Raw genomic sequence first — 27128 nt, 5'->3', positions numbered from 1 at the left:
TAGCGTACCTGGGCAATCGAACTCTGCCACCACGGGTAGTTCGAGATTCGGCAGTACCCGGGCCAGGGTTGGAATTATTAATGTTTTCTGGGCCACTGCAAACAGAGATAGCCATTATCTGGATAATGGAAAGTCAATATGGATTTAAAGTGCGAAGGCAGTTATAGCTTACATCGACTTGGATCATGTGGCGGGTGCGATCATATCCTGTGATGAACCCGTTGATGGTAACTTCGCGCCCCCGCTGAAATAGATTCTGTGTCTTCAGTAAATTTCGGACGGGTCTGCACCAGTACTCGATGTTGAATTCTATGTTGGTCGAAGTCTGTGGAAGGTGTCAGCGGAAGTAAGAGAAGCTTATAATGATAGAAACTTTACCATTGGGTTCCAATCGGTATGGCGGATGATAGACACGATAGTTGGCTTACCGCCGTGGGCGACTTCCATCTCGATGCGTTTCTCGGTTATAATGCCCGTGGAACTGATGGCAGTGTTGTCTATTAAGTTACCGGGGAAAGTTTCTGCGTTGCCAACGTGGACATGATGAGACATTTCATGTATGAAATACGGAGGCCGAGGGAGATTTGGGGCGATTATTTTGCATTTGAGGCCATACATTTCACCCACAGAGAGCCCAACGCCTAATCCAGAGAAGGCAGTTAGGAGAATGGCGTGCTCCGCAGCTTCGTCTGTACCTATGCCGCTGCAATTGATACCTGATTCAACTGTACGGAAGCCGGATTGGGCAGTGAGAGTGTTACCATGCTACATGGCGTGTCAGCATTGCGAGAGGCATAGCAAATCTATTTGTGAACGTACTTCGCCGGTTACTTCGAAGTTATTGGAGGCGTAGGCAGGGTGGGAATGTCGGGATGCGTTGGACATGTCGTAGGGAAAGGGCTGCCAGAGCCAATAGTAGATGTCTGGAGGTGGTGTGTGGTGTCTTTATGCTAGGGTATGAAATTGACAGATTGTGGATATGCAGGGTATTTACGCGGTGTTTTATGATAAAAATCAGAGGGATAGTGACACGGCAGATGGGCATACGGATGAGGAGGTTTTATAACCACCACGTATGTGGGGTTATCGGTAGTGGCAGTCGCGTGCTGAGCGGTCGAGGTAGTCTGGGGCGTTCGGCAGGTTGAATTGATAGTCTTTCGTAAGCGTGGTGATGGATCAGGCTGGTTGATTTACCAGGCCAACACGTAATGCGGCTTGCAAAATTTGTACGTGGTCCTAACTCAACTGGTTTAAATTGGGGCGGTGGGTAGACTGCTCTCACCCGTCGAGGCAGTTGCGTTGTGGCAAATTTACAATCGAACGATCCTGAAAGTACGTTGTATGGGCTTGAAATGAGGTACGGGCGTAGCGCTATGTTTAGGCCTGGAATAGATACAGTTTGCAGGCGTGTCGGCTTATGATGGCACGTGGGTAGGTTTCACTCACACGGACGGCGAGCAGTCGATGTTCTACCATCGTGGGATTGGCCCAAGGTAGGCGATCAATGTTGTAAGATTAACCCTTGCCTTAGTGGGTATAGGCGCTGTATCGCTTTAAGGGCAGGAGTAACTGGGAACGCGCGTTGTAGGGAGAATATTGCTTAAGGTGGTATGTAATGGTCACGGTAAATTGCATTATGTGATGGGGTTAAGTGTGATCCTTGAGCACGTGGGAGCGCATTTTTCGTGAAGGTTATATAATTTTAATAGATTACCTGACCAGGCATGGGGAGTACAGAATCAATAAGTTTTGCCTCACATAACATTGGAGTGTGTTTACAAATTTCAATATTGATACGAATCTGGTTATGTTATACATTTTATGATATCGTTACAGTCGGTTTAACAACTTGCCAGCGTGGCGCGGCGTTGCTCAACGTAGTTGTGACTCTTTCTGACGCTGGCCTGTGGAAAGCAGAACCATATATAGGTGATATTAGTATTTTGAGAACGGGAAAAATGCGGTGGTGTCTTCGGTTTTACAAGATGATATTCGTAGTCTGTAATTAAGGGCAGTGTCAGCGTCAAGTATTGGAGCATGAGAGGGTTTGCGTTTTACCATGGCGATCCAAACTCTGGCATCTTGGGCGTATGTGATGAGTATGCCCTCCAACGAGACGGTTGCTCCAGGTTCGCAATGCAGACCTCTCATTTGGGCGATATGTTCTTGATTATCAACGTAGTGTATCTCAAACTTGACGAATCTATCAAGCTGAAGGTAGGTATGAGCAGAAATCACATAGAGAACATGAGAACAGACTTACGCTGCTAATGAATGCGGTGTGTGTTAATATAAGAAGCCACCATTGGTTTGTGTTTTGATCTAGTCTAATTGGGTGTCGCTGCGTGATTCGACCTCGCCCCGAGACATTGATGAGATTGGGGCTATACGGGAATGCTTCGGATGGCATAGGCACCGGAGCTAAGACACCACTGTTGACGTTGACGATCAGATTGGCCTGGTATTGGCTGACAAAGACAGTACCAGAAAAAGCTATGGTTACGCCAGTGTCGAGAGGGGCGATCCGTGTAGACGAAAGATTGAAAGGAGAGTGACAATCACTGATAAAGGGGTGCACTGCATTGACTTCGTAATGATAGTCTGTTGTGCCTCCGCGAGTATGCACGGAAGGCTGCATTGACTGTTAGCTCGAGCGTATCTCTTCGACAGCGGGACGTGTATCTCTTGTACAGCGAGACTCACTGGGGTGCGTATTTCAACGATACCATCCATGGTGAGTGGGAGGTCTTCATTAGATTGCATACCGGTGCTGTTGTTTGATGGAGGTAGGGCGCAATGAAGTATTGAATAATAATGAAGGATGCGAGGGAGCGCGTTGAGCAACGTTTTTGGGTAGGCTTACTTTAGATGTTGAGATATGACGGTTTCAGTTTTTCCTGTGCATGACATTGTGTTAATTACGACGACACGTGGAAGTGTTATGCAAGGGTTGGGGCGGGAGGGGAATCTTGACGCGAGCTAACATTTTCAGCTCATAAAAGACGTCCCTCCTGCTTTGCAATATGTCGACCTTCCTACGGGTTACATCTTCTTATTATTTACAATCATTCATAACGACTCAATGGCAAACAACAATGATTCCCGTCTAACAGTAACTTGGAGTGGAGTTTTCAGGCTGGATTCAGAGGTGTGTGAAAACAACGTAAAAGTGATGTTGCTGATAGTTCGGCGTCTTCACACTACAAGAAAGATAATATTTTCTGGGCAGAAAATTAAATTATTGATACACAAAAATATTGAGAGGCCAGGAGGAGAGCAAAAAATGAATAAAAATATGCATCTTGTTCCCTGCGTTGAGAACTTCACTCTGCATATTTTTGCGTATTTTTACAGTCCATATTGATAAGTGTACTAACAATAAACCTTCACAATCATCCAATTACAACCTGTAACAAGCACTGAAATTTGGCTCATTGGTGTTTAGAGAAACTTTTGATTTCTGAAAATACTCATAATTTTTCAATTCCGGTCCAAAACGCTCAATTTTGGGTGCATTGGTAAGCTGGAATTGTCCTCCAAATAGTTCATAATAGGACCACACAGCATGCTGGTCTGCTAAAAAAGATATCATCTTTTTTATACATTTGTACATACAGATGGACCCTGGAATACACCCATGGAGGGTACTGACGGAGCATGATTTTCAGTTTTTTGCCTCTACACTACGCACCAGTGCCTCTATGAAGCTGCAGAGCACTTCAAAAGATGCGCATGGAGTAGGGCTATCAGATGAGACCAGACAGAGCCCGGCATCATGTCTCACGGCGGCGTAAATCGCGATGGCGCAATTTTTTTTTCGACCTCCAAGGCCAAAAACCGACCCTCGATTTTTGGCCCTTTTTTGGGCGTTACATTGATATATCTTAGGTAATATTGGTGTTACCAGGCTGCGAGCTAGTGCATTTGAAAGCCTTCATTCTGGTGCATCTTTTGTGCTCCTGTAGGTCTTGATAGAGTGCAGTTTAGTATCGAAAAACTACGTCAACAAAAGGTCGGTTTTTTCGTCAGTACCCTCCATGGGTGTATTCCAGGGTCCTCATACAGATCCATAGAATGATTGTCATACTAGCTACATAGTTCTTGATCCTATGAAAGTTTGAGAGGAAGAGTTCAGCTTTCTAATGCACTTAAAATCGAGTGTTTTGAGGCAGATTTGACAAAGTTATAGGTGTTTTCAGAAATCAAAAGTTTCTCTAGACACTAATGAGCCAAATTTCAGTGCTTGTTACAGGCTGTAATTGGATGATTATGAAGGTTTATTGTTGGTACACTTATCAATACGGACTGTGAAAATATGGAAAAATATGGAGAGTGAAGCTCTCACGGCAGGGAACAAGATGCATATTTTTATTTATTTTTTGCCCTTCTCCTGGCCTCTCAATATTTTTGTGTATCAATAATTTAATTTTCTGCCCAGAAAATATTATATTTTGTGTAGTGTCAGGTTCCTCGACAGTGCAGTGGCCCAGGGACTCGACTGTGCTATCAAAGTCCTATTTTCCTTCGAGTGAATAGACGTACCCATTCAATGGTTTTCGTGCATGCACAACAGAGTGCTCCTTTGGTTGCGGCTGGACGTTGCGTTTGGTTAACTGGGGAAATTCTTGCACGGAGTCGGCAACGCGATACGATTATCATGGTGAGGCCTGAATCGGTGGTAGAGCTAAGTAGTTACGCGTCTCAACTTCCGGCGCCACTTTCAATCTTATCGGTACAAAGTCGAGGTCATGTTGTGCGTATGAGTCGATGTACCGTTCCGGAGGGCGATTACGATTGATGGATAATCATCGCACTCCACAACCTGTGGGACGAAAGTGTAAGAGGCTTTCGTATTGTTCTGACATTCTGATACTAACGGAGTTTTAGTTAGGGCGTGCTGCACATTTCACTGTTGCGTATGAAGCGACGGCAGAATTGGTAACGAGACTTGGGGAAGCGGTGTTTACTGTCGGAAATATTGTCAACTTGCGAGGTGTAGTCATTGGATATGTCCATCGTAGTCGGAATTGGGTTGTAGAAGTAAGCTTCGTCTAGTTACGCTAAGGGCCTGTACTGACTTTGAGTAGCTTCGAGGTGCCAATGTAGAAGCGACCGTCATTCCCCCGACGCAAGTACGCAAGCGTCGAGCTTCTTTCTCGAATTGAAGGGAACGAATTGATCTCGGTACTTTCATGAACGACATGGAGATATGTACTCGGCTGCTGTTATACGATTGTCGTCGATCAGACGGAGGACGCTGGAGCATTCGATAGTTATTACGGTGGTGATTGGTAGTTGTTTGTTTTTTGAATGCGTATAGCGTAGCTCTGTGTAATGCTAGTGGGACAGTGTGTTTTCTTTTGCGGTTTATTAGATTTTGTGTTGGATAGTGAAGAAGAATAGAATAGCGAATGTAACCGCATGGCATGCTGATTCATGAGTGCTAAGTTGTTATGAAAATATGTTTAGGTAGTGTTTACCCAGACTTCCATCTCAAAGTCGTGTTGATTGAGCTCGTTGTATATGGGGTGATACAGTGGGTGCAACGTTTGCGTGCTCGGAACATAAGGAACTTGAGAAACTCTGGGGAGAACAAGTGTTGAAGCCGTTTTTCTAACGTGACACTGAATTGAAGCATTAGAGTGGTATGATTCAGAGTGCCATAGAGCAGAGCGCAGATTGAGTAATGCTGCGGTGCAATAGAAATAGATTGCATGGCAAGGAGCTTGTTCTTGGGCACGTAGTAAAGGCGCGGGTGGGCATAGCCAAGGTGGCGCATCAGGGTAATAGGTGGGCTTCAGGAGGCAACAATATTATGAGAGTGTCGAGGCATTTTTTTTAAACGAAGGACCTTTTGATTTATTATTATAGTAGATATATAAAAGTCTTTCAGGGTTCAAAGTTGAAAATCAAGTAATTTGGACTGCTCCATGTCTTAAAGTTGAAATTCAGTGTACAACTTAAACACCAAGTTTCCTGTTTATTTCCAAAACAATTCATTTTATGGTACACACATGTTAGGTTGTAGCAAAAAGTAAGGCAAAATGATTTTTCTTTTTGGCCAGAGAAAGTTGAAATTGTAAAAAAAATGATTCATAAGGCAATTTGGGCAAGAAGCCTTAACAGCTTTCCTGGTTTTGTTTGACCTGATATGTTTGTCCCTTTCTTGAGCTTGACATTGCAGCTCATAATGAGTGGGACTTTTTTGGTTTATCTATTTCCTGGGCAATTGAATGAAGGCTTTACTTCTGCCATAGTGAGTGTATGCATTGGTATTGCCTATCAACCTTAAAGGACTTCCAGGTGATTTACTACTCCCTCTGCCCATCTGGTCCATCATTTTTGTGTGTTTCCTGCCTCTTTTATCCATTTGTTTCTTGTTTTCCTTGGTCAGACCATCAATTACCCTCTATAACATTGATCATGATGCTTGCCAAATAAACTTTTCTTCAGTCAATATATTTGTGCACATCATCTTTTCTTCTTTTTGCCTTTTTTTCTCTTTGTCAGACTGTCACATCCCCACTCTTCTCTTGATGCTAACACATACTTGATGAAAAAGGGCTCCAATTAAAACAAACTTCTCCTCACCACACACTTATGTGACTCATCTGGATTCAGGTGAGCATTGAGGTATCTACTTGACCCAACTCAAACTGAGCCTACCCAAAATCAGAACACACATGTATGGTTTTATTCAAGTCATCTTGTCACATATAATATCAATTTGGCCTCCTTATCCTTCAAATCTTAGATCAACATATGTTACAGAGAGAAAAGATCCCATTTTGAATTATATTCCAAGAAAGATTCTCTAAAACAACCATTACTGAGGACAGCCACAGGACCTTAGAGTATGCTGTCCTGTAGCTTGTGTTCCACCCTACAACTTGCTCTGAAAACGATTTTTGTAGTACCATTCATATTCAAATTGAATTAATGTTTACCACAACATATTCCATTTGTCCCAACTGTCATGAAGTATTCATAAAGGTTTATGTGCAGAAATCAATGACTTTTTTGAAGACCACATTTTGAATCCTCATTTTGTTCTTGTCAAAAAGAATACTAAGGTCATATTCACCACCTTTCCATCTGACAAAAAGATATTCCATTATCTCATACTCAGCTATGTTAGTAAAATCAATATTAAAAACACTCTTCAATGATTTTGATGTCATCCAAATTATATATTTTGGGCTTACTTTTTTCAAGTATGTGAGCGTTTGGGGCTTTGAAGATTCTTTGGGCAGCACAATGAACAAATACTATCAAATGAGTATTGATGTTTAACAAGTGCAATGATTATATCATTAGTTTGGTCCTCACTTGGGTTATTTTATCATGTTCTTTACAATCTAGAAAACCTCACCCATGACACCAGTTGGTGTACCATTCCAATCTATAGATGCATCTTCAGAAATGAGATTGTACAGAGCTTCAGGATCACATTGCACTCCGTCTACAACATTCTCATAGAAGCTGTCAACAGCAATCTTGGATTCTGCTGTATATATCGCTAGATTCCAGAATAAGTTACTGAACCACATGTGATTTCTGATTGCGTCTCAAAAGTCACCTGGGCGATGTTGGCCAACATCTAATAACAGATCAGCCAGTCTTGAAAAAACCATTGATATGTGAAATAAAGTCCATAAAAGTTTTGTCAACATATTGAATAGAGCACAAGCTGATTCAAATTGTGAATAATATAAAGATATCAAGTGGGAATCAAGCTGAACACAATTATTTATCCTTTTTTAGTGGAAGAGATGGAGTCTTTTACATTGTGGCCAGCCTTTCCTGCAGAGATCTTTTGAAACCTGTCTTCCCAAATTTTTCTACTAGGGTTATTTTTGTCTCTTGATGCATTGCTTCATCATGATTGACAAGATAAGGGTTTTCAGACACCAGATACCCCATTCAAAATAACCAGGTGATACCCAATAACATAAACAAGTCACAGCACATCTCCTTTCAATCTGCATGAGATAAGGCTTTCTAGATACACAATTGTATTCAAGATACACAACATTTAAACAAGTTAGAACTCATTGCATTTGAATTACAGAAAAATTATTATTTGGCTTAACTTCAAAGTCTTACGGATTATGATTTTATTGAAACATTGGTCCATGACTGATCCAAAAAATGTTTTTTGTGAATGGCAATTCATTGGTGTTCCATGCTCAGCCTGCTCAAGTCTCAGTAAGCTGAGGGTGGACCTTGTGTGGGAATGTCTGGGTGCCAGCTTCCAAGTTTAACTGTTGACACACTGATCATTTTATGTACTAGTGAAGCAAGGATCCACATTCTTCATTGGCTTTGACTGGGTACATACCAGGCCTACCATGTTTGTCACTCATCCCATATTTTCATGGAATTATACAGGTGCTGTTGTGACTTTGGGTGCATGGCTTTGTTATGGGAAGTACACAAGCGATGATTAATCTGATTCCTTTAAAAGGTTCTCAGGAACTGTTGATCTTCAATCATCAAAACCCAGCAAAAAAAGCATAATTACATTAATCAAACAAAACGATGGGATAAGGCCCTTAAAGAAGGAAGAAACAAAAACAAAACAAAACTTATATTATACATTCACACGAGAGATAAGGATGTAGTGACAATGTGAAAAAAATGAAATGTATGCTATCAATGTTTTGTTGATAAAATGAAGTCAAATGAAAAGAAAAAAATGAAGAAAACAAAGATTGGTTTTAAGAAATCAATTTTTGAGCTTCTTCAAGTTCACGATCATCATCATTCAATCCATCATCATCATCATTAAGATTATTGAGATCTACTTCTTCATCACCATTAGCCAAAAACTGATCCACTTCAGCCATCAAATCTTCTTCTTCATCTTGAACTTCTTTGTTTGATTTCTTTTCATTTTGACTATTTTTATTAGTACTGTTGATTTCACTTAATTCTGAACTTTCTGGAATCAATTCATCATCTTCAATTTCTTCTTCTTCTACTGGATTATCTATTTCAAATTGTGGTCTATCTACTAACATAGATTGTGCTCTTTGGATTAAAGGTGGTGGTGGTGGTAGGACAGATTGTCTTTTCATACGATTCTCTTCATGTATACCACTACTCGAATTACTTTCTTGATGATCTGCTTGAGGTTGTTGAGTTCGTAATTCCACTGGTGGTGATCTCATAGCTGCATGTGATAAAGGTGAAGGTGGTACGTGACTATCATGATCCCCAGTACTTCCTAAATCCTTAGTACGAATAGCAGGTGAGGAAGGTGAACTGGTCGATGGTTGTCCAGTCTTTCCACCTCCAAAAAAGTTCGAAATCATATTTGTTGGTAAGATACTCTCACGATCTCTGATAGGTGTCATGAGACTCGCGTTGTCCAATTTTCCAATCGATGGTAACTTTTGATCCACTTTAGGAATATCAAGCTTCTTTCCAACCTCATCAGCAAATTTATAAAACATATGTTTATTGTCTTCAGTTAAGAATCGATTTTTGAGACCACTGAAGAATTCATCGGCTTTTTGATTGATAGATTCTGGTACTAGATCGGTAAGTATATTGGAATTCTTAATCAAAGTAGATGAGGTCGGTGTGACGGCCAAGTCGGAGGTAAGTTTCCAGGAATTGGTGAAATCGGTTTCGAAAAATGATTCTAGTAATTCGTCTGCCAATACACACATTCGAAATGTAGCCAAGCTTAAATAGGGTCGATGTGGATTAGAGATCTTTGATTGGTCATTCGCATCCTCAGTTGTGGTCGGAGCGGAAGTCTTTTCGTTCAGCTCAACTTCTGTAGCTGGTTTTTCTTTCTCGGCGGCTTTCTCGTCGACCTGATAACTTCCCTTTCCGTCTGCTTGAAGGGCATCAGCGTACTCAAATGCATTTTGCATCAACTTTGACACAGCTGAAGCATTATAGAAATCATTGGTCAGCACACATGAAGTAAAACTGTACCCCGGTGATCTCGTCGGAAACCCACTTACCAGCGAGATATTGATCACCAGGCTCATTTCTAAAAATGAACAAAAGAGACTCAGAGAGCTTCAAAGAACGGTATCAGTGATATGCACAGTCCGGATGACACGTTTAAAAAAAGCAAACCTGTAGAACCTCATCTTTACTCAAAGATCCATCCTTGTCATTATCATGAAGAGCAAAAAATACTTGAATATTCGCCATGAGATCATTGTTCAAGTGTTGATCCATACCGTGTACGACGTCTTGTAACGACAAAGAACCTTTTCGTGATTTGTCCCAATCAAAAAACAACCTGAGGATAACCCATTGAGCTCAAGAGTCTATTGTTATGAATCAGATGAGCACAAACCTATCAATCAACTCGTGGTCAACTGCGACTCTTTCAACTCTTTCCAAAAATCCCACCGATTTGACTAGGGTCTCATCTCGAGCCCAACTCGCTACATCAGCCAAAAAAATACCAAACGTGGCTCGGGTGATCCTCTGTTCAAGCTTGCCGTCAATTTCATCGTTTTCCCAAAAGCTAGCAAGACCATCGCCAGCTCCTACCCCATTGGGATTAGCATCATTTCCTGTAGAAAGTTTGGCTTGACACTTGTAAATTGCCAATTGATAATGATCGTATATCTTTCCCAACTCTTCAGTCGACAGTCGTCCCCCGTCCTTCAAATTACGTAGACTAGTGCGCTTGGAGAAATTCTCAATCGAATGTACTACTTCATTGCGATATTTCTTACGGATTGCTTGAATAGAGTCATCTGTGATGATGTTACCAAATTCACGAAAGGCTGTTACAAGTAAGATCTGAAAGTGGGTAATTGCGTGTTCTTTTGAGTTCACCGGGGAAGAAGGATATGCCGAGTCACCTAATGAGGCGAAGTAGGCTCGGATCGTGCTGTGGCGAATTGATACTTACAATCAGCTGCTGAAAGTCTCGCGTACGCTCAAAGAATCAATTTACCTGATAAGTCCTCCGTCATCTGTGATTTTGAGCAGTTTGGGACCATTGATCTTCAAGATCGCTGATCAAGTTCGGATATCAGTAAAGTAACGTCAGTTAAGACTAGCAAGCTGCTCAAACGAAATGCAAAAAGTGCCTTACACAAACTGCGAGTTGAAGAATTGGTGAGTAGAGGTTGTTTTTTTGATTTATGCATACAAAAGCTAAGCAAAATGTCCCTGACTTCGAATGATTTGTAAGTGGGAACTTACCCGATTTGAAACAACACCTGTGGTATCGGAAATTACAAACAATGTGAATATAAGCATGTTATGGAGTCAAGAGAGTTATCAAATTTGGTAACACGAACCCTAGGACCAAATAACAATACGCAGTCCACTATCCTGAATGCAAATACCAATGGCATGGAAGCAAGATACAATGATAAAAACCATGGCAGACTAGCCAGACTTAATTGGATTTCTTTGGATTTGAAGTACTGCGAAAGCATCGGTAAAGTCTTTTCAGCTAGATGTTCGAATACTTTTTGATCGAGTATAGTGCCTGCCATAGTTGGTGTGTAATAGGAGGGTAGGATTTGATCACATAAGATTGAGAGCAAGTAGAAGCATTGTTCTTCGCTTGTGTAGATCAACAAAGCTGCTACCACGATCTACCATATCTCAACAGAGAAACCAAATCAATTTTGTTGTATAGAGTAAAGAGTAGTTATATAAACAAAACTTACATTCATGGCTTGACAGTATCCAAGTCTTGGATTCTTCCACGCATAAGCTGATAAAACATTTCTTAAAGTGTCAATACCTTTTTCATTTTGATAAGCAGGATATTCAGGAAGACTTCGATTAAGGTCTTTCTCAATTTCATCTAAGCTAAAGTTAAGCTTGCTCTTTTTGTTTAACTGAATATCATTCAATATTCGTTCATATTCGCCACATTGTTTCATTCTTAGGTATATTGATCCGGTGGCTACTTCCCACATTTCGCCACGAAGTTTGTTGGGTAATCCAACTTGGAACAAACGAATAAAGGTTGGCAATTTGATGAGAGTCAAATTTCGACCATTTTCTACCAAGAGATACAATGAACGTTAACTCTTTGCTTGTGTAGTAGGATAGAAGCAAAAGTATACATACGCGTGAGGTACTCTTTCCAGAGTTTAACTTTACTCTTTTCCCTCAATTTTCGTGCATCACCAGGATACTTATAAATAGCACCTAATCCTGCATGATAACCATTTCCAATTCCATCACCAGTAGAAAATTTACCATCTTCTTCTGAATTTGAAGATAATAAATGTTCAGTATAAAATGTTGATACAAATGATTTTAAGTTTTTCATCTCTGGAATCGCTAGTTTTAATTGAGTTCTAAGAATTCCGCAGAATGTTTCACAACTTGGTCTTAGTCCATTGAGTTGTACAATCTAGAATAACTCAAGGAATAAAGGCGAAACGAGATTAGTAATGCATTTATGGGTGTGAATTGATGTATGGAAGATCACTAACGAATTTCATCTCATCATGCCAGACGACTAGAGAGAGAGCAAAGACTCCAGACCCAAATCCATTAATTTGTCCATTGGAAAGACGCTCTACTCTTCTTATGGTGGCCAATGGTAAAGAGAATCGACAAGTACGTCGGTCGACAGAAACAAATGTCAAGTAATTGGCTGTTAATGAAAGTTTTCCTGGCTAGACCAACAAGTCAAAAATGGACATAAGTATCTGAGTTGAGTTGAGAATATTATCTTAGATGGACATACATAGACATCTGGTTTTGATTGTAAACTGAAGACTGCGTTGATCTCGACCAACGGATGTTGATCATCTGGTAATCCAAAAACATTCCGAAATATGGACTGTCAAAATAGGAAATGACATCAGCATCACTTCTATGATAATGAGACAAGATCAACACCAACATCTGCAGTAGGATCTGAAAACATTGCTTTTGTTTGATAGTTGCGTAACATCTTCGCTTACTGAACACGTTTGATGACTTTGAGAGACTGTCTAATCTAACCCGTTTGGGCGATTGAAAGATATGATCAAATTGATGTTGATGTTGTCTGATATTGTAGTTGATGGTGATGGTAATGGTAATGGTGATGGTGTCAATGTTGATTTGCTATTCGAGATGAATGCCAAGAGTGTGAAATGAAGCACTACTGTGATAGCCTAGTGACATCTCTTGCGATCAGAATAACATTTCAAGGCAACCTCAAGTTGGAATTCCGAGTTTATCAAATTTCTTCAAAGATGCTCTGAGTCTCAAATTCAATCAAAACACCATCGTATCTGGCAGGAAGGCGTAAGCAGCACACAAAATCCACCCTCTTCCTCATAGATTTTCGGGTTTATATCGAAAAGGATCAAAATAATCCACGTCACCAATTTGTGGTTCAAGAGCCAAACATTCAAAAGCTTTCGAACCTCGAATCATCAGTCTCTGCTCAGCCAGGCACGCGTTTACTCAGGCAACATCGGATAATTCTTGATACAAGTGGTATTCTATTCCCTCGTCGCCTCGATCATGAGAGAGAGGAAGGCGGATCATTTGACGCTTAAGGGTTCTCGGAATTTATCCTTAGGCTCAAATGCCAATCATGCCACTAGCGACACAAAGTACACGGATTCAGCTCGCTAGTTAACCGGTCTAATTAACGATGTGAGCCTTCAAATTCAAAGTCTTTTGGTTTTGTCAACTTGTGGTTCTTACTCCCCGCCAAGCCGGTGACACATGCGTTGCGCCGGGAAGGAAGTGAGCTCATATCATCAGCATGGGTCGATAGGTCCAGTGCCCTCACATGGCCTTCCATAAATGTCACTCACATCTTCAGATTCCGCTTTAACTCTCAATTTCGTATTGTTGTTTGTATAACATGCATGTCTCTATGATATCAAAGTATTTACAGCCACCTTTTCATGGGATCTGACTATAGCAGAGGAGTTTCTCCTCATAATTATACTTCTTTCTTGAGGAGCATTCACAATGACATTGTGTTGCACAACAGTTGTGTTGCACCTGCAATTGCTCAAGATCTGTGCAGCTGATACTCTGAGCGGCTTAAATTGGCATGTTGCTGCCATTAAGCCTCTTGTAATTTTTTATGTGAACTGTACTTGATGATGATCATGCACAGGGGCAAAAATTGATGCTCACAACTATGTGAGCGTTGAAATTTTCCTGTTTTGTTCCCATTTGTTTCCCATTTGTTTCCCTTTTCTTTCTGCTTGTCAGCTCATTATGTGATTAACAGAAACTGAGGAGATGAGTCAGGCCTCCCTCAGGAAACATTCCTTAGCAAAGAAGCCTGAGGGAGGGCTGGCCCATCTGCTCACTTCATCTAAGCCCCTCAGCTCATCCTCAGCGGCATCCCTTGACGCCTGATAATCCGGGGGACACCTGTGGCTGGCTGGGCTTTTGTCAAGCTAGCCCCGTGTTGGGTTTTACTCAGCTTGGGCTACCTCGGTACAACCTGTCAGAAACTTTCAAGCTCGGGACTGATCCTGACTGAAATCAACTCGAAAGAAAGATTTCATTTTCATCGGCTCAAGCCATTCAACTTCAACTTCAACTTCATCAACATGTCCTTCTCCTTTACGTCTTGTCTGAAGCCTATCACAACACTTTCGACCAAATCCCTACGAAAACTACCCCGATCAAGTTTACCTCAATTGATTGCCACTAAACATGTCACATGCAAACAATTTCATACTAATTCTTTGGGTGGGTCTATGAACTAGAGGAAAATATCTTATTCGAATAAGCATCTGAGAAACACACTGTATTTTTGTTTAATTTCCAGAATGTATTCAAAATACTTCATCAACACTAGGCCGACATCCAAGAGCACGTCTATTACCAGTATACGGACCACCACCCCCTTTTCCACCCCCTGAAGATGTCACCGCATTAATGTCATTCCGAGATCCGCCAGTGAGCGTACCACTGTTAGAACATCCTTTACTTAGCTATATCACTGGACTCTTGATGTGTAAAGGACAACGAACGATTGCTCAAAAACCTTGTGTGATCTTATTATCTCATCTTTGATTGATTACCAACCAAGAACCTCCTACACTCCTGACCAAGGCTGTAGAACTGGCTAGTGCAATGGTCTTGACACGTACTGAACAGAAGAGGATCAAGGTTACTACTGTTCCTGTCGCTCTGCAGGAACGTCAGAGACTCAGGAAAGGGATTCTTTGGATGGTCAAACAGAGTGAAAGAAGACCGGGGAAAAAATTTGGTGAACAATTGGCAATGGAGGTCATCACTGGCCTGAACGGGGTATGTGATCTTATCTTTCTTCTATCCTTGATATACTGCGCTCGTAGAATGCTTTGGACCCCCAGATTGGTGAAAGGGTTTGACATACTCATCAACACTTGCCTCTTTATTTGCTCAACTAGACATCTGAAGTGCTGAAGCTCAAAGCAGAACAACATCAACTAGCGTTTGCAAATCAAGTGAACTTGAGGACCCGGGTCACTTGAGCGTAGAAGCTTTACAACATCACATCCTGATTTGCGACATCTTGACACAATAAACTTTCTTTACGCTTGATTCAATGGCATCTACAACTTCTCAGAAACCTATCCAATCCAATGACCACGAACCGCAATATTATTATGCAGGAAACCAACATTATACTTCAGTTGCTTCTCAAGTTACGCAATCAGTCAATCTTGGACAGAATTCTCATTCTGATGATGATCACGCGGATGAAGATGATGAGTTGTATATGACGGATCCTCATAGTGCTCTCCAACATCAACAACAACAGCAACTCATTCAGCAAAGGCAACAAAGGCAGCAGCACTGCCACTACCACTACCACTACTTTGATTTTGATTTGATTTGAAGGATGGATCCATTAAACAGTAACTCATTCAATCAAACACAACCACACCCACAACCACAACCACATCTATCAGTCTTAGTTAGTCATCATCATCATATCACTCCAACTCATCTAAATTGTAATCAAAACTGGCCTACTTCACCATTCTCAAAACCAAACTCAATCAATCCACCATCTCAATCTCAATCCCAATCTATCATATGGCCAAATCGATCAAAGTCACCACCATCACTATCACCATCAAATCATCAAATCTCAAACCGATCACTCTATCATCAACCTCATTCTAGCTTGAGTCCTACTTCGGCTACTTCTCAAAGATTTCATTCTACTTCTCAACTCAGTAGAGAACCTCATAGTCCTACTAGAGAAAAACATCGTCGACCTTCTTTGATTGATCAATCTTTAACTTCTTCTTCTAATCCAAACCCAAACTCATCTTCAACTTCAAACCAAACTCAAACCAAATCAAAAGAACCAAGTACTAGAATTTGTGTTTCTAAGGTCGAAAGAAACCGTCGTGATCTATACATCAAATTTGATGCATGGGTAAACCTCTCATCCAAAAAAAACCAATTGCAAACAACAAAGAAACTAATTTGATATTGTTTTTTTTGTGTGGGTTTGGATTTTTTTAGAAATTTAATTACAAATTGATCAGGTCATTGTTCTGATATCCCAAGATCTTATTGTGAATTTTTATTATTTTATGATTCGATTTCAGCTAATAATCCTCATACGATTGTACCACCTATTCCATTTCCAAAGTTAAGTTATTAAATTCTCTTCAAAAAAAATCCAAAAAACCAACAAAAAAAACTTGAAACAAAAAGAAAAGAAACTGAAAAAGAAACTGAAACTGAATTTTTGGATTGGTTTTGATTTTGGATTTTGATGAAAATAGTACATCAGCACCTAATCCAGCAGACAATGATAGATTAGTAGCCTCAGCCTTTCAACAATTCTTTGATAGATTACTACAAGACCAATCCTTACGAACCGATGACGAGCTACAAATCTTTCTAGAATCCAATTTCGGGTACACACCCCAAACGCAATCAAAACAAAACCTGATGAGTCATCCGAGCGGAGGGTTCGGGTCATTCAATCCATTATCATCTCATTATAAATCATCAACTTCTTCAAGCTTACCTACCGGAAGAGATCTTCTACAATGTGAATGGGTTCACAGGCAAGCCAGAGATGATTGTATCGATTGTAGAAGAAGATGAGTTATCGAATGCTAAATTACAGTTAAGATTATTAGAAGATCGATTAGGAAGTGTAGTGAGTAAAGTCAAAAGTTTAGCAAGAGTGACTCAAACCTTATCTTCGGCTCATCAAGACCTTTCCACAAAATTCATTTCTTTTTCCACTACTGAATGTCATCCAAGTTTATCAAATGGGTTAAATAAGTTGGCAGATGGGTTAAGAAACTTGAGTGTTGCTGAAACTGGTTTGGCTATTGGTTCTTTGGTCACTTTGGCAGATGGGTTTGGATGGTGTTTGGTGGAATCAAAAGCAGGGAAAGAAGTTTTAAACAATCAGGCCAGTTTGTTGGATGAACATTATAGTGCGGTGAGGAAATCGATTGAGAAGAGGAGGAATATTGAAAGGATTAAGTCGATTCCTAGTTCTGACAATATTGACTTCACCTTGGTCTACGCGCTTCACACCTTTCTGGCTACCGTGGATGGTCAAACCGTCCGTACATGTGCACTACATCTAGCTTCTTTGCAGGAAGCAATGAGGCACCATCGGGAGCATCACATCTTCTGACATTTTGTTTTTTATTATATTTTGTCCATTGTTTTCAAATTCGGTGGTTAAGGGGTACCAATTGACACTACTGGACGATTCAAACTCCTATTGGTGGTTGATTCGAGTCCTCAAAACTCAGGCTGTAGGATATATACCTGCTGAAAATATCAAAACACCATTTGATTTAAACTTCCTTTAATCAAATTTGATCCTTAAGATGAAAACTTTATTGGTTGTGGATTGTTTCTTTTTTTATTTTTCGGTATTTCTTGTATTTAAAGAATTGTAGAAGGTTTTTTTCTTATTATGCTTGGATTATAGATATGATAGATTTTTTTGCTGACATAGAGGATTGTAGAATCTTTTTGATACTCCTTTTCAAAAATGATACTGAATTCATTGTTAAACAAATGAAAATGTTCAAATGACACTTTATGAAATGATATTTTTGTTTGCATAAACCTTAGACAAGAAGTATAGGAGATAAATTCAAACCCCCATGACTCGATGCTTTTCTGTGTTCTTTAATTTCAAAACTCCATTGAAATGAAACACTCCAATTGATGCAAAGAAAATTCAGATTTTGTCAAATTGGAAGTGAAAATGTGAAAAAGAGAAGAAAGAAATCTAAAAATTTATTTCATAAACCATCTCATGTATTTACCAGCTAAATGAAGACAAACAACCGAAGCAACAAAAGCAACTGAAAGACCCAAAACCACCACCGGTTCACTACCAAAGGGAAGAACCCAAACTTCATCAACAAAGTGTTACTGAATCGGATAAAAGTTATTGAAAGAAAGACTCACGCTTTCAAACCAATGTTATCATCTTGAGTATAAAGTCTCATCATCGTATTACTACTTCCACCATGTCCAGCAGCTCTAGTAGAAGTCAGTCAATCTTTATCATTCTTGGATGGTAAATTAGCTGTTCTTTGTCTATTTGAAATACCAACCAAACATCATCAATCATTCTATTCATCGACCTATTTTTCTTGTGATTTTGAAAAAGAAGAGGAATGATAAGTTTACCTGACTGTTTGACCTGCTGCTGCTCTGGCTGCTAATGAGTTTGCAGTGATTGCGTCTGATTTTTCTTCAACCTAATTCAAGAATGAAAGTAAATTTGTGGTGTAGTGCTGACATGTATTGGGAAGGGTGGTGAAAAAAATGAGTTTGTTTCCATCTTGGAGAGGTTCTGAGCTGTTCTGAGTATGCCTCATGAGCGGATCCTGAATACTCATCTCAGAGAGTGAGCCCAAAGAATGCTCATCCAGGATGAAAATGAGCATTCTCCAGCAACGCCAAGCAAAATCTGAGCAAAACAGCCTGATTGCCTGAACACTACCAAACTCATGAATTGAATGATTTTGAAACAAAATGAATCTTTTTTGGAGTTTTCAGGAAAGTCTACAACACTCACATAGTTGTGAGCATCGATTTTGGCCCCACAGGCTAAATTCCATATCAGCCATATTGTGAACATTTCAGTGTTGGCACTCCTTTGACTTTGGTGCTCTTGCTCAAGTCTTGTTTAGATTGGTTTTGGGTGGCTTGTGGTACTGTGGTACGTTGTTGATGCCTATGTCTAAATCCCAGCGGGCTCAATGCTACCTTTGTCATGATACACCACCTCAAAAAGCGCACAAAATATGCATTTGAGCTTTTCTGATAACATCAAGTCTAAATCAAGTGAAATATCATCTTCCAGTGAGCTTGTATTCAAAGATGATACTAATCCAAACTTGAATTCAATGATAATGACATGTTGGCCCTCCAGATCTACTGACAAAAGCTACAAAAAATTTGATTTTTTTTCTGGCCAATCTTCACAAAAAGTTGTTTCTAGGAAGCCATCCATCAATGTGAGGTTCCCAAAAAAAGCCTTGGGGCCTCAATGAGGGTGTGTGTAGATTTTGGGCCTCAACTAATACCTGTCCAAAATTACAAATGGCTTGGTAGCAGCAACTATAGGATCAATATGATGTGCCTAGTGATTGGATATCTTGATTTAGTACCTCACATTGTGATTTATATTCTCAGTAGACAAGGTATCATCAGTGACTGTCTGTTAACAAGATCATAGGATCATATCTTGAATTTTGCATGATCCTTTACATCAAGAAGTGCAAAAGATCATGAGATCCTTGCTCAAAGGTGTGCAGATGTGTTGTGTAACTAGATATGCATTGTAATTTTCCAAAAATGTTGACCATTCAGCTCTTGTAGTGCAAATGAATTGAAAATCATCTGTAATGTCAGTCAAAGTATTGTCACAACATGCAAAAAGAGTACTGCAGATCATGTCATTGGTGCAGCACAAAATATAACATGTAGAGACACACCCCTATAATTATTCCACAGGTATCATATTGTGCTTCAGCTGGTTCCTCATGCTGGTTAAAAGCCTCTTAATGGTATGTCAACTACAAGGACTAAGCAATCACAATTTGCATGCTCTAACTTGCTCATACATATCAAAGATTGAATTCAAGAATCTCAAAGATTCCAGCTAGAGACACTTCATAATAAGGCTGTATTCCAATTACAAAAACTGCCCCACCCACCCTACAAAAAGAAACATCCTACAGCCCTAGATTAAGTGACCAATGAGAGATAAAAATAAGTAAGCAGTAGAGGAAAATTGGCTTGGGAGAAAAACAGCATGAAACCAGATAAACACATGGTTTCTACATCAGAAAGTTTCTCAGGGCACCCACCCACCCCTGCCCGCCAATACCTTGATCAGACAAGCAGTCCTTGTGTGTTGGGTCCTCCCCCACACCAGGTCAAGGCTTAAAAAAAGACCTAGAAGTGATTGCTTGAAAGCAAAACATAAAAGAAAGAAAAAGAAACAAAATGAGAACTAACAAGGCTAAGTCCAAAGATGGACTAGAAAATATATGCAAAAAATTTTATCTAGTTGTTGTACATCCAATGACAGATAAGAAAAGCACACACCTTGTGGACTGACAACTATACCAATATAGCTGACCAATAGACATCAAAGCATCATAACCATCAAAAGTGATCATTCCAGTTTCCTGTTGTATCATTGACCTAATACCTGATGGGGAAAAGGGCACAAAATAGCTCATTTCATCATATATTGCATGTTGTCCTCTGAATCCAATCATTGCATTTGCATTTGTGTCATGAAAAATTCCACAGAATGGGCACAAGACCCTAAAGGTCTAGCAGTGGTTGCCCTCAAGACATTCTGGGGACTAAGTTGGCTTGGCAAGTTAGTTTGAAGATCAGCAATTCAGAGTCCACATGACCATAGTTCCATCCTTTGGTCAGATCCATCATTCCATAAATCCAAGGGCCAAATGTTTGCAGAGATTGGTGTTCAAGAAGTGGAGAATGCTGCCCCCAAAAAATCGCAGTACCTGGTCTTACAAGAGACAGGTGGCATCCTTTGACTTGTAGCGGCTGTGCAGGATTTATCAAAATCTGTAGATATCAAAGAGGACCCCCACCAACAGCAATAAATTGTAGTATGATGACCAGAGTTATGACTAGCAGCCCCCAACTACTGGTTACTGGCTGGCCAGTGCACTCTGTGACTTTACAAGATTTTCAAGATAATTTCAATTTGTTTTCAAAGTGATAGATGTCTCCCATCAATATGACATGGATCAGACACCAAACAAATATGTAATACCACTAAAATTGGGATGATGTCACAATTACATATAGAAATATCTCCCATAGAGGAAGGCTGGAGGGGAGAACATTGTGGAGAAAGAAGGAATATCACATTCAATCTATATGAATATTGATGAAGCTTGAAGATACTCATGATTTAAGTCTTAAGTATAGTACAAAATTAGTATTTTTATCCCTGATTTCTTTTCAATCCTCAATAACGCAGTCATTTTACATGACAAATGTTGATACACTGTATATTCTAGGTGGAGAAATACAGGAGAGGCTTTGTACAGATTTATGATGACATATGACATCATCGCAATCTTTTCAAGCCATTTCCAAGTGCCTGGGGTGCACTGGCCTGGCAGTGACTTGTGATTGGGGGCTGTGAATGAGGTGCCTGGTACCAGTGGCAAGAGCGCCACAGATATTATACCAGTATTGGTATTGCATGGCACCGTATCCAGTCACAGGTGTACTGCACCTTGGTTATTGTAGCCGTAGCCCGGCTACAAGACCCAACACAATGCTCAGTGGTATTGCCAGTCAGGGTACGGTATTTATTATTGTACCCAAGGTCAGGTACAATACTAGATACCCTGACCTTTCAGTACCCGGGGTGAGGTACAGTACTAGAACCGTACCCCATGATTGTCCCTTCCAGTTTTTTCATTCTCTCTGTCCTCTCTTTGTCTTTGTCTGCTTTGCATCCCTTTTGCTATGGCTTTTTTGAGATAATGTGTTAATTGCTGAAAGATAGGTCACTATTAACCATTCTTCAGGTACGTTAGTGCCCATGTTACAATACACAGGAAACAAGAGATAATTTTCCCGCGGGAAGACCGATTACACACAATGTAGTTTCTGAGCCATAATGTACAAATAACACAGATATAACACCAAAATAATACATTTTGGCTCATTAACTGAGTCAGATACGATTGGTTTTCCCGCGGGAAAATTGTCCCTTGTTTCCTGTGATACCGTATTGTATTGTTGATATATTTGACAATACCAGTATCATACTGTATCACTCAGAGAAGCAAGATACAGTACACCCCAAAGGTCTCCATAGGTATTGGAAGCCCCGCTACAGCTCTGGGTATTGTACCAGTGACCAGATACAATACCAAATACTGAATTTTGTAGTATCTTTCATCCAGGTATGGTGCTGGTATTGCTGATACAATACCAGTACCGTATCTGTGGCGGCCTTGCCAGTGGGAGAGAAGTATTGAATCTAATTGTTAGGGGACCTGTAGATTTGTGCCTGATACTGAACATTCTGAGCATGGCTTTGTATTCACCAGTCTATTTTTGTATACTGAAATTTCCATCATCAACCAAGAAGTCTTGTCCTTTGGCTTCCACAGGGTTACGGAACCCCTGGAGTGACCAAACGCAAGGGTGCCTATTGGGAATAGTTGTTAGTTTACAGAAATGAATACCTGGCTGGAAGCAGTTCAGAGGGTTTGGAGTGAGGAAAATGTGATGTCCAAATGGGTTGAAGCTTGTAAAGCCACCAAAAGCTCAGGGTTTGAGGGAGCACCTTTGGATCCAGCATTGAGGGAGCCATGATAGATGGTGCTCCATTGAGATTTAAGGTTATGTTTCCATCCATGGAGAGATTGACTGATGATTTGTTTTCCTTATCAATTATGGGTGTGGCTTCTACTTGCTGTGAAGGCCTTGGGTAATGAGATTGCGGGGCGTCTGTGTGCATAGAGTTGTAGGAGTTGCTTTTATGTTGGAGTGAGCTTTGAAAGTCAGCTGGTACCCAAGTAGGAATGAACATTGCTTTCCATAGGTTGGGGCTGAGCTGAGGGAGAAGGTTTGGGGTTGGAAACCACCAGTTGGTCCTTCATGTAAGCGAGAATGCATCCCAAGATAGAGATGAAACCTTGGCATGGTGTTGCATTTAATTGAAGTATAAGAGTCTTCTATTATTGTTTGGGTTATCTAATATCATAGTTGATCCTTTTTCTTATTCGTTTCTCATCTTATACTCATTACATCATATCTCATTTATGATATCATCTTGCTGTGTTATGATGTAACTTGTGACCGTACTTGAGAGTTTCTAATCGGTATAAATAGTTGTTGTCTTTCGCCTACTTTCTATTTTCTTCTTCACCGATTTCTACTCTTTCATTCGAGCAGGTTTGCTATTGCTTGCTCTATCGGTCACTAAGACTAATTGTCTTACTAGTTACTAACTAGTACTTTCCCTCAGCCTTATAGCCAACTTGCAATTGGTTATGAGCCCAGGTGCTTAGAACGATAAATCAAATTTTTCGACCGACTTCAATATGTCCACTTCTACTGGTGGTACCAAACATTCGACTATAGAGCAATTAAATGAGAAAAACTATTCGCAATGGCGACTCAATATGTACGGATGGATGCTGGAGCATGACTTGGTTAAATTCATTACTACTCCTCATCCCACTGTTCCTGCTACAGACGATCCCACGTATCCTGAATTTATCCGTCAACGCAACCGTGCTGTCGGAGTCATACTTCAAAGAATCGATCAAGTAAACAAATCTCGTTTTGTTACTAATGAAAACATCTTGAATCCTAACACTCTATGGGATGCGATTATGTCCCATTATCAATCAACTGATGGGGCTAACAAAAGTCGTGTTTTCTTAAACTTCCTTCGTGTTGCGTTTGTTTCTTTGTCTCAATTCATTAAAGATATCAGACAAGGCATGACGGATTTGGTCGATTGTGTCGTTATTAAAGATATTGATGATGATTTATTAGCGGAAATCATAGTTCACAAACTTCCCGAATCTATGGCCACTTTTAAAGAACTCCAGTACTCTAAACGTCCTTTAAAAACTGCTGCTGTTCTTGATGACGAAGAAAAGAAGAACAATAATGATTCAACTGCTTTATCTTCGCGTCGTCCACAATCTAACGTTTCATTCTCTAATTCTGCTGTCAACAATAATCAAAACAATGCTCCGAATCGCTCATCTAATTCATCCCGAAATTTTTGCACTAACGGAGTTCATAATAATCGAACCAAGCATTCTAGGGAAGATTGTTGGACTGTCTTTCCTGAAAAACGACCCGCCAATCTCAGAAATCGTGCTAATGCTATTGGAAATGTCAACGGCAACGCTAATAATCAATCTACCAATTGAAGTATTAACTATCTCGATGATAGCGTTTTCTCTGTTCAGAATGCCTCTGCTGCCTACGTTCAGGCGTCTGACTTCTCACCAGCTTATCGCTCCCGAGCCTTGATGGCTAGAACTCACCCGATTCCTCATACTGTTCTTCTTGATAGTGGATGTTCTGACCATATGACGTCCGACTTTCATGATTTCGTCACCTACGATCCTAGGCACTCTTCCGTTACTCTTGCTGATGGGAGCGTTATTCAAATCATTGGAGAAGGAGAAGTTTATGGCAACAGTCGTGGAGTAGTGAATACTTTCCATGCTTATCATGTTCCAAAAGTTAGTGGAACCTTAATCAGTCTTGGAAAATTATTACTCGAGGGTTGCTCCCTTTATAGTCATGAAAACTCATTCGTGGTTCAAAGAAATGATGTCAACATTCTTTATGGAACTATACGCGATGGTGTTCTCGAGCTCGATCTCAACCTCGGTAAGCGCTCCTTACCTTCTATCGTGGCTACCTCAGCTCGGTCTCTGACTTCTTATGACACTCTTCACAGGTTGGCCGGACATATCAACCCAGATCGATTAAGAATCTTATTTAATCGCTCTCCTCCTTCCAACTGGTCGTGTGAAACTTGTATTCTTTCTAAAGGTCATCGTTTACCTTACAAGAACTCCTTGCCTGTATCAATCACTCCTCTTGAATATGTTCATAGCGATTTAAGCGGTAAAATTGCTGTCCCTTCGCTAGGAGGAGCATCTTATTATTTTAAACTCACTGATGCTTGTACATCCTATAAATATATTTATGCTTTAAGAAATAAATCAGATACTTTTCAGCGTTTTCTTGAATTTAAAAACGAAGTTGAAACCTTTCATCAAAGAAAGATCATCTCATTAGTAAATGATAGAGGTGGAGAATACATGTCTCGCGAGTTTTTAAAATGCCTTAAGGATAACGGTACAACTATGCACTTGTCCGCTTCATATACTCCTCAACAGAATTCCGTTGCTGAAAGGGGTAATCGAACAACTAGTGAAAAAGCCCGAGCTCTTTTGAAACAAGCAAATTTGCCAGCTTCTTTTTGGGCGGAGGCGGTTACAACCGCAGTGTTTCTTGAGAATATTACTCCTATGGAGAAACATTCTAATAAAACTCCTTATGAACTTTGGCATGGAAGGTCATTTAATTATTCACGCCTTCATCCATTTGGTTGTCGTTGTTATGTTTTAATCCCAAAACACTTACGAGACGGCAAATTTGGAGATACAACTGCCAAAGGAATACTTTTGGGTTTTCAAGTTGTGATTCATAATTTCCGAGTTTGATTAGATAATGGATCCATTATCTACAGTCATGATGTAACCTTTAATGACGAAATATTTCCAGGAGTATCAGAATCTGACGATGAAGGGTCATTCATAGTAGAGGATGAAACGGACGTCAATGATGTAGTTCAAGATTCATCAGATCTATTGATTCAATCTCAAACGCCTCCAAATTCTCCTCAAGTTCCTCCAACCCCTTTTAACTCTCCTGAACAACAGCTTCCGCAACAACAGTTACTTTGTCAAACTGTACCTGCCCCAAGACCTCCTCAACAGCTTGTCCGTCGAACGAATCCACAACCTGTTCCTATTGCTGGTTACGAATCAGATGGAGACCTAATCATGTGGCATCCTTTACCTTCTCCGCCTGCACCGTCTGTCCCTGTCAAACATTCTTGGGATTGGCAACCCGCTTCAGTTCCTGCTTCACATGACATCTCAAGTTCTATAGATCAAAGTAACATTCTACCAGAAGGATCTAAACGTCATAGAGTTCAAATGGCTTGACGAGAACAACGTCATCGGATTGCATCAGCTCGACGTATTCAACGTGCGCGCTCGGCTCGTCTATCCAACGCTCCCTTTCCTAATACTCTGAAGGAAGCCTTAAGTCGTGAAGATGCTGCTGATTGGCTAGGTGCTATTAAATCTGAGCTTAAGGGTATGGAAGATAGGAAAGTGTGGGATATAGTCGATTTACCTAATGGCGCTCATGCTATAGGTACTACATGGGTCTTCAAAAAGAAATTTGGTGCTGAAGGTGAACTCATTAAGTATAAAGCGCGCTTATGTGCTCAGGGTTTCTCTCAAAGACCTGAAGACTTTGGTGACACCTTTGCTCCAACAGGCCGGCTCTTATCGTTGCAAGCGTTAATGAACATAGCGGCAGTTGAAGATCTGGATATTCATGTGATGGATGTTAAATTAGCCTTTCTGAATGGCATACCAAAAGAAACCATTTACCTCCGAATTCCAAAAGGTTCAGATATTCCAGGAACGTCTCAAAACTCAGTTTTACGTCTTAATAAATCAATATACGGCTTAAAACAGTCACCTAGATGTTGGCATGATGTGATTAAAGCGTTCTTCTTACGTATCAAGCTCAAACAAACTCCATCAGATCCTTGCGTATTTGTGTCGATTGATCCTACCTGGAAATGCTACGTTCATCTACATGTCGACGATATGACAATAGCTAGCAATGATGTTAAACACTTTAAGGATTTAATTAATCAAAACTTTGACATGGAAGATTTAGGAGAGGCCAAGTTCATTTTGGGCATGAAAGTTACACGTGATCGAAAAGCCCGTACAATTTCTCTTTCTCAACCTCAGTATGTAGGCAATTTACTTGAAGAATACGATATGTGTGACTCGAATCCGGTAGGCAGTCCCATGATTGATAATTCACATTTGGTGCCGGGATCTGAAGAAAGTCGT

General features: G+C 40.3%; 5 protein-coding genes across 5 annotated transcripts in view; 1 reads left to right on the top strand and 4 right to left on the bottom strand.

Moving 5' to 3' along the window:
* MELLADRAFT_61328 (uncharacterized protein) overlaps positions 1-885 on the bottom strand; it is a gene marked incomplete at both ends in the record, with an annotated part of 1381 nt that extends 496 nt beyond the window's left edge. Inside the window, 4 exons of the mRNA XM_007407385.1 lie at positions 9-118; positions 173-325; positions 379-765; positions 820-885. Coding sequence (XP_007407447.1) covers positions 9-118; positions 173-325; positions 379-765; positions 820-885 — 716 coding nt within the window. The remainder of the gene's footprint in view (positions 1-8; positions 119-172; positions 326-378; positions 766-819) is intronic.
* A 1050-nt stretch (positions 886-1935) lies between these two features.
* MELLADRAFT_96351 (uncharacterized protein) lies at positions 1936-2910 on the bottom strand (the record flags this gene model as incomplete). The annotated part of the gene is made up of 4 exons (XM_007407384.1): positions 1936-2211; positions 2264-2641; positions 2704-2770; positions 2864-2910. The coding sequence occupies 4 exons, from the start codon at positions 2908-2910 to the stop codon at positions 1936-1938; spliced, it is 768 nt and encodes a 255-aa protein (XP_007407446.1).
* Positions 2911-4657: 1747 nt separating this feature from the next.
* Positions 4658-5295, top strand: MELLADRAFT_104366 (uncharacterized protein; the record flags this gene model as incomplete). Its single annotated transcript, XM_007407573.1, has 4 exons — positions 4658-4753; positions 4888-5040; positions 5088-5132; positions 5248-5295. 4 exons carry the CDS (start codon positions 4658-4660, stop codon positions 5293-5295), a joined length of 342 nt encoding a protein of 113 aa, XP_007407635.1.
* A 3425-nt stretch (positions 5296-8720) lies between these two features.
* MELLADRAFT_77188 (uncharacterized protein) lies at positions 8721-12601 on the bottom strand (the record flags this gene model as incomplete). Its single annotated transcript, XM_007407383.1, has 9 exons — positions 8721-9901; positions 9981-10038; positions 10099-10267; positions 10325-10870; positions 11188-11204; positions 11286-11588; positions 11664-12004; positions 12073-12361; positions 12444-12601. The coding sequence occupies 9 exons, from the start codon at positions 12450-12452 to the stop codon at positions 8721-8723; spliced, it is 2913 nt and encodes a 970-aa protein (XP_007407445.1).
* Positions 12602-18201: 5600 nt separating this feature from the next.
* MELLADRAFT_34638 (uncharacterized protein) lies at positions 18202-18461 on the bottom strand (the record flags this gene model as incomplete). The annotated part of the gene is made up of 2 exons (XM_007407382.1): positions 18202-18298; positions 18376-18461. Coding segments are annotated over 2 exons (183 nt in total), but the record flags the coding sequence as incomplete, so codon positions are not given.
* Positions 18462-27128: the final 8667 nt, after the last annotated feature.

Source organism: Melampsora larici-populina (assembly GCF_000204055.1).
Source record: "Melampsora larici-populina 98AG31 unplaced genomic scaffold MELLAscaffold_9, whole genome shotgun sequence".
Taxonomy (NCBI): domain Eukaryota; kingdom Fungi; phylum Basidiomycota; class Pucciniomycetes; order Pucciniales; family Melampsoraceae; genus Melampsora; species Melampsora laricis-populina.
The sequence above is the reverse complement of the archived record's forward strand: the minus strand, read 5'-3'. Positions and strand labels throughout refer to the sequence as shown.